Source organism: Meles meles, chromosome 1 (assembly GCF_922984935.1).
Source record: "Meles meles chromosome 1, mMelMel3.1 paternal haplotype, whole genome shotgun sequence".
NCBI classification, from domain to species: domain Eukaryota; kingdom Metazoa; phylum Chordata; class Mammalia; order Carnivora; family Mustelidae; genus Meles; species Meles meles.
Window position 1 is genome coordinate 95916942 of NC_060066.1, and position 5918 is coordinate 95922859.

The 5918-nt window shown below is 45.7% G+C and overlaps 1 protein-coding gene across 1 annotated transcript; it reads left to right on the top strand.

Moving 5' to 3' along the window:
• The first annotated feature begins 220 nt into the window (after positions 1–220).
• Positions 221–5378, top strand: PENK (proenkephalin). The gene is made up of 4 exons (XM_046001338.1): positions 221–405; positions 490–546; positions 1030–1170; positions 4380–5378. The coding sequence occupies exons 2-4, from the start codon at positions 508–510 to the stop codon at positions 5040–5042; spliced, it is 843 nt and encodes a 280-aa protein (XP_045857294.1). The 5' UTR covers positions 221–405; positions 490–507; the 3' UTR covers positions 5043–5378.
• The last annotated feature ends 540 nt before the right edge of the window (positions 5379–5918 follow it).

Sequence of the window (5918 nt, forward strand, 5' to 3'; positions counted from 1 at the left end):
TGCCCCTCCTAACGCCTCCACCTTGGCTATCTCCCTGGAGTCCGCACCCCCAGGGAGTGCAATTTCAGTGACCTCACTCGGGGGGGGGGGGGGTACTTGATGTCATCCTACTCTCTCCCCACATGTCCTAACTGCCTCGATGTGTCACCCAGCCGCTAGCTGAGCCACCCTGCGCCCCCCATCCCTGGCCCGCGTGCGGGTGATGGGACGGACCCCTCCCACGAGGGCGTCGGCGCGAGGCTGGCGTAGGGCCTGCGTCAGCTGCAGCCCGCCGGCGATTGGGGCGCGCTCGCCTCCTTGTCTTGGGGACTAATTATAAAGTGGCTCCAGCAGCTACCAGCCCCGGGACAGCGAGGCCAGTCGAGGCAGGCGCTCTGAGCCCTGCAGACGCAGAGGATCGCGACGGTGAGGCCCCTGTCTGCCCGCGCACCCGGCCGCTTAGCCCCGACGCCCGTCCAGCTCACACCTGCCTTCTTCTCTCCCTTCCAGAGCAGTGCTTGGGACCCGATGTCTCCGGCCAGCCTGCGCCATCCGATCGCCGTCAACGTGAGTGAAGTTGTCCAAATCGCGCCTTTGCTGCGTGCGTTTGGGGCCTTCCGCCTGCTCCGGTTTTTCCCCCCCTCCGGCATTTCCTCCATTGCATGGGGTACCCCAACTTTCTTCTGGTCCCTGTTTGTGACCCGGGTGAAAGCTCTTCCCCCCGCAAGGCTCCCGTTCTCTCTTGCATTTGGTCTTCGCATTCGGGTACTCTCTCCAGAATCCTTCTGAGGCAGTGGAAGTCCAGAAAGAGAGCCGAGCTCCCGGGCATCCCCGTGTACGGCGTGGCAGTGTCAACCTGGAAACCGCGAGGCGATCTACCTCTAGGCTTCCAGGAGCGGCGTCGGCCGGGCGCACAGGGGCCCAGGAAAGAGCATCCCTGGGACTTCTTGCTCAACAATCCCCAGCGGGGACTGTCCTGGCGAGAGGTCCCTCGGAGGGATCCGCTTTGCGGCCAGCACACTCGGAGTTCACGTCCCTTTCTCCCTGCAGCCCATGGCGCCGTTCCTGAGACTCTGCACTTGGCTGCTGGCGCTCGGCCCGGGGCTCCTGGCGACCGTGAGGGCGGAATGCAGCCAGGACTGCGCGACGTGCAGCTACCGCCTGGCGCGCCCGACCGACATCAACCCCCTGGTGAGTGCAGCCGCGGTGGGTGGGCTGGTAGCGGAGTCAGTCCGCACACAGCCCGGCCTGAGGCCGCAGGGCGCACCGCCTGGACACCATCGATTCCGCCGCCTCGGCGACGATCTCTGGTGACGCAAGTGTCCGACTGTTCCCCGAACGCCAACGAAAGTCCCGCTCTAGCTCTCAGCTTTGGGACCCGCGACCATCTAGGGACGGGTGAGGGCGGCAGCATTGCCACACAAACCAAGTTCGTTTTAACCCTGGGAACGCAGGAGCCCGGAGATATGCTCTCTTTGGCATCTTGGAGAGCACTAGGTTGTCGCCTCACCTGTCCCAAGGAAGATGCTCTATCACCTCAGTTCCTAACATATCCCACCAAGGGTCCCTTCCACACAATCCTTCCTTCCATCCTTCCTGCAAATAATGTCATTTTTTATTAGTGACGTTTCGTTATCTTTCTTTGGATTTCATTTCTCTAGCCCTTTCATCCTCAGATCCATCAAGCCCTTCCCCTCACCTTTGGGTAGGAGAGAGCAAAGGATTGGGATCCGGAGGAAGGGAGTGGGGAGTGGGGAGGAGCGGGGAGGAGCAGTAGACCCGAGAGAAAGTGATCAGCACCTTTGACAGGCAAGTGACACTGGAATTCAACTTCTGTCTTATCTTGGATGTACTTTTGTAATAGCAACTAAGGTAATTTAATTTGGCTACGAAATAGGCACAGAAGAGGTGGCCAGGTCCAAAGAGGTGACAGCAATGAAAAGATAAACTACATGACCTGAGATGGGGGTGGGAGGAGGGAAAGCTGAAAACAAAAAGAATACTCATTCTGATCAGAGTCCTGCTCTTAAATCACCTCTGAATCAGAATCAGAATCTCTGAATTTGGGACCCCGGGAAGCTTCATTTTAACTCACTCCTCCAACAATTCCTTTGCACTGTCTTCTCAATTTGTTGAAATTGTGTGATGACTTAAAAGGGTCAATGGAGAATAATGCATTAATCCAAGAAGTTAAACCCCTCATTTGAGCCTTTGAAGAAATTTTGTGATGTAGATGCATAAAATGGGGACGAAAATTAAGGAAAGAATTCCACAAAAGCCAAAGCATATGTTCCAGGTTAAATGTTTGCTTGTTTCATTTGAGTTACCTGATTTAACTTCATTCCATTTGTGCAGGTACTAACATGGCCCTAAAGAGAAGACACACAGTAGGGTTTTATATTTAAAGTATGGTGATGAAATGTTGCAACTTAAATAGGGGTAACAATCCCCTTCATCTATCTTTTGTCTTTCTGTTTTGTTTAATTGACTGTCTTTTTATTGGGGCTTATATGTAGGGTTGTTATTTTCTCTGTGACTAAAGGCTTTGTTAATGACTGTGTTGCTGCTCAGTCAATTTCAGCTCAGAGCAAAAGACATGAGAAATGAGGCCTCCTAACTAAAACTATGTAGAATGAATGTAACAAATACTGACCCTCTACCATCTGAAAGACACCTGTGCTTAGTTCTCTGGTGGATGAAAAGCTAAGCAGGCATGTCATGATTGATGTTCAAATTGAATTTGCTCTCTGATATGATCTTGACCACAGAACACAGAGTGTGATAAATACTATCAAAAAATGCATACACCTATACAGGAACTTATAAGTTAACTTGACCTGTTTAGTTTTATTCTGGTTATTAGTCATTATTTCTTTTTGAAGGAATCCCAACATTAAAAAGCCTTCTGGTAATAGTACACAAAATATTCAATGGTAATTTTTGGCAAGGAAATCATTTACATTTCATTTTAGAATGGGAATATTATTGACACCTGAAGCTTTCACATTTTTAACGATGTTTTTATTTCTTATATATCAAGAATAACATGGGGTCGTTTTAACTGCATCACTGCATCATCTTTAGATGTTTATACATGCACACATTTAATTTTCTTAGACACAAAGTGTAAATAATTATTAAGAGCTGGTTAAAATACCCTAAAGAGTTTTGTTGCATTCATAAATTGCTTTCTTGCATTGTGAAAATATTATGTGTGTATCTTATATAAATTAATATACCAATATATTTTTAAATACCAAGAAAGGACCTCATTTTTCTAAATCAAGTGTCTGTAACTTGCATTCTATAAGTATACTTCAAGTGGCTATCATAAGCCTGAAATGCCCAGAAATATTATATAAACTTTATAAATACTCATGTAATATTAGTTCTCTTTTTATCATACCCAAGTGATCTGTCAAATAGAAGAGAATCTTAACAAGGTTATTAGAACATATAGCCTAAATTCTACAATGATTAGAATTTAATTGTTAAATAATAAAAAGAAGAAATTATACACAAATCATTTCTCATTCCCATTTTGTCAAATAATATATTTCCATTGGGGAAAATTAAACACTTTTTTGTACACCAATAACTAAATGTTAAGAAACATGAATAATATGTGAGCATTTGCATATGATAATTTCATATCAGAGCTCATCATTACAAACATTTGGTTCAAGGTGATTAAATCTGTTTTAATCTGTTTAAATCTGTTTTCAATCAAAGGAGGGAGCAAAGCATCTCTATATTCAGCAAATCAGTAAATCATAATCCAAATAATTCACAGGACTTAAATTGAGTTTTAGAATGTCTTTCTTTTCCAATTTATTTTGAAATTGTTGTTTTTTTTAAAAGAATGGAAGTGTTTGCAAGAATACTCAATGTCATTCCAGGTAGAATAGTAACATAAGAAATTAAACAATCCTTATATTATTAATATTGACTGTATCAGTAAGACAAGAAGATAAAAGCGATCTGGGGATGATATCTCTAATTAGATAAAGAGAAATTTCTCCCTCTTGGTTAGAAAAGGTTCAAACAAAATGCGATCAACAGTGGAAAATTATCCAGTGAAATTAGATTGCGCCTGCAGCCAATCTAGGTTAAAACTAGGTGGAAAAAGTCTTTTACAATATTGAAATGTCACGGCAAATACAAACTATTAAAATGCAGAGAAAAAATCCTAACTTGATTCAATTAATTACCCACAGTGATTCCATTTCCCTTTGATTTGCCTGTTCCCTATATTGAAAAGTTGTACTAAGAAAATGGCAATTACCTTATTATATGAGACTTTCCACACTACAGCACACATGTTGTGGTTCACAAAAACGTGCTTACCTAATGAAATCAGAGAAGCCTCTTGGTATCACTAAATGGAATTTTTTTCCCAGGCTTGCACCCTGGAATGTGAAGGGAAGCTGCCCTCTCTCAAAACCTGGGAAACCTGCAAGGAGCTCCTGCAGCTGTCCAAGCTGGAGCTCCCCCAAGATGGCGCCACCGCCCTCAGAGAGAGCAGCAAGTCCGAGGAGAGCCACCTGCTGGCCAAAAAGTACGGGGGCTTCATGAAAAGGTATGGAGGCTTCATGAAGAAGATGGACGAGCTTTATCCTCAGGAACAGGAAGAAGAGGCCAATGGAGGGGAAATCCTGGCCAAGAGATACGGGGGCTTCATGAAGAAGGACGCGGAGGAGGAGGACACCCTGGCCAACTCCTCAGACCTGCTCAAAGAGCTGCTGGGAACCGGGGAGAACCGAGAAAGCGGCCCCCACTCCGAGTTTGGTGAGGATGAAGAAGTGAGCAAGAGGTACGGGGGCTTCATGAGAGCCTTAAAGAGGAGCCCGCAACTGGAAGAAGAAGCCAAAGAGCTTCAGAAGCGCTACGGGGGCTTCATGAGGAGAGTCGGTCGTCCGGAGTGGTGGATGGACTACCAGAAGAGGTACGGGGGCTTCCTCAAGCGCTTCGCCGACTCTCTGCCCTCCGACGAAGAAGGGGAAAGCTACTCCAAAGAAGTTCCAGAGATGGAGAAGAGATATGGCGGATTTATGAGATTTTAACCCCTTGGCAGCCAGCGACCCCGGGCCCCAGCAAGCCTTCCTCTCCCCCTCCCCTCCACCCCCCACCCTGCCCCGGGTCAATCGTGTCTTAGTATCCCGCATTGCTTGTACTGTAGAGTTGCCTTTATTGTCTGGATAACTAACTATACAACCTGAAGGCGCTCCCTTCAGGTTCTGTGTTCTCTTGACGGTGTTTATGCTCAGTATTGGTCTATTGCAGCTGTGTCGTTTTCATGCTACAATCGCTGTTTTTCCCTTGCCCTTTATTTTTGACAAAACCCCAATAAATGCTTAATTGTAAATAGAGACAATAAACCCATTACCCCAGCTGCATGACATTCTTGTAAGTTTCTTCTTCTCCGAGGCCCTGGCTGGCTTTCCTGTTCCCACGTATATCCTAAAGTTGAAGATACTGAAGCTCTCTGCTCTGGGCAGAATCATCACTAGCTTCCTTCACTTTCAACAGTTGAGGCTACAAAAACATTTTTCATTTAATTCCTTATATGTAAAGTCCTAGATGAGTTCACACTTTGAGCAAAGTACAGTGTATTTCTACTCTTCTTTCTGGAAATCAGATACAGGAAGTAAAACCAAAGCCTAATAGAGAAACTATCTATGCCTTCATACAGAAGGAAATCTGTACTTACATCCAGAGGTGCATGTCTGTTTTCTTCAACAAAGTATTTTACAAGTTAGTAAGAAACGAAAGATAATTTAGCCCCATTTCACAAATGCAGATGACGCCCAGAGAGGTTAAATTGTTGAACCAAGGTTGCCCAGCAATTGAAGGACAGAAATAGAGTGAAGACCCCAAACTGAGCAATGTCCTTTATACTCCCACTCCCAGTCTCTCACTCAGATCACTACCAAGAATCA

What these genes read in the sequence shown, in the direction of transcription:
- PENK (XM_046001338.1), top strand. Translation starts at nt 508, where the DNA reads ATGTCTCCGGCCAGCCTGCGCCATCCGATCGCCGTCAAC. An exon ending in GCCATCCGATCGCCGTCAAC is followed by an intron (nt 547 to 1,029) that starts GTGAGTGAAGTT and finishes TTCTCCCTGCAG; the next exon opens with CCCATGGCGCCGTTCCTGAG. An exon ending in CGACCGACATCAACCCCCTG is followed by an intron (nt 1,171 to 4,379) that starts GTGAGTGCAGCC and finishes TTTTTTTCCCAG; the next exon opens with GCTTGCACCCTGGAATGTGA.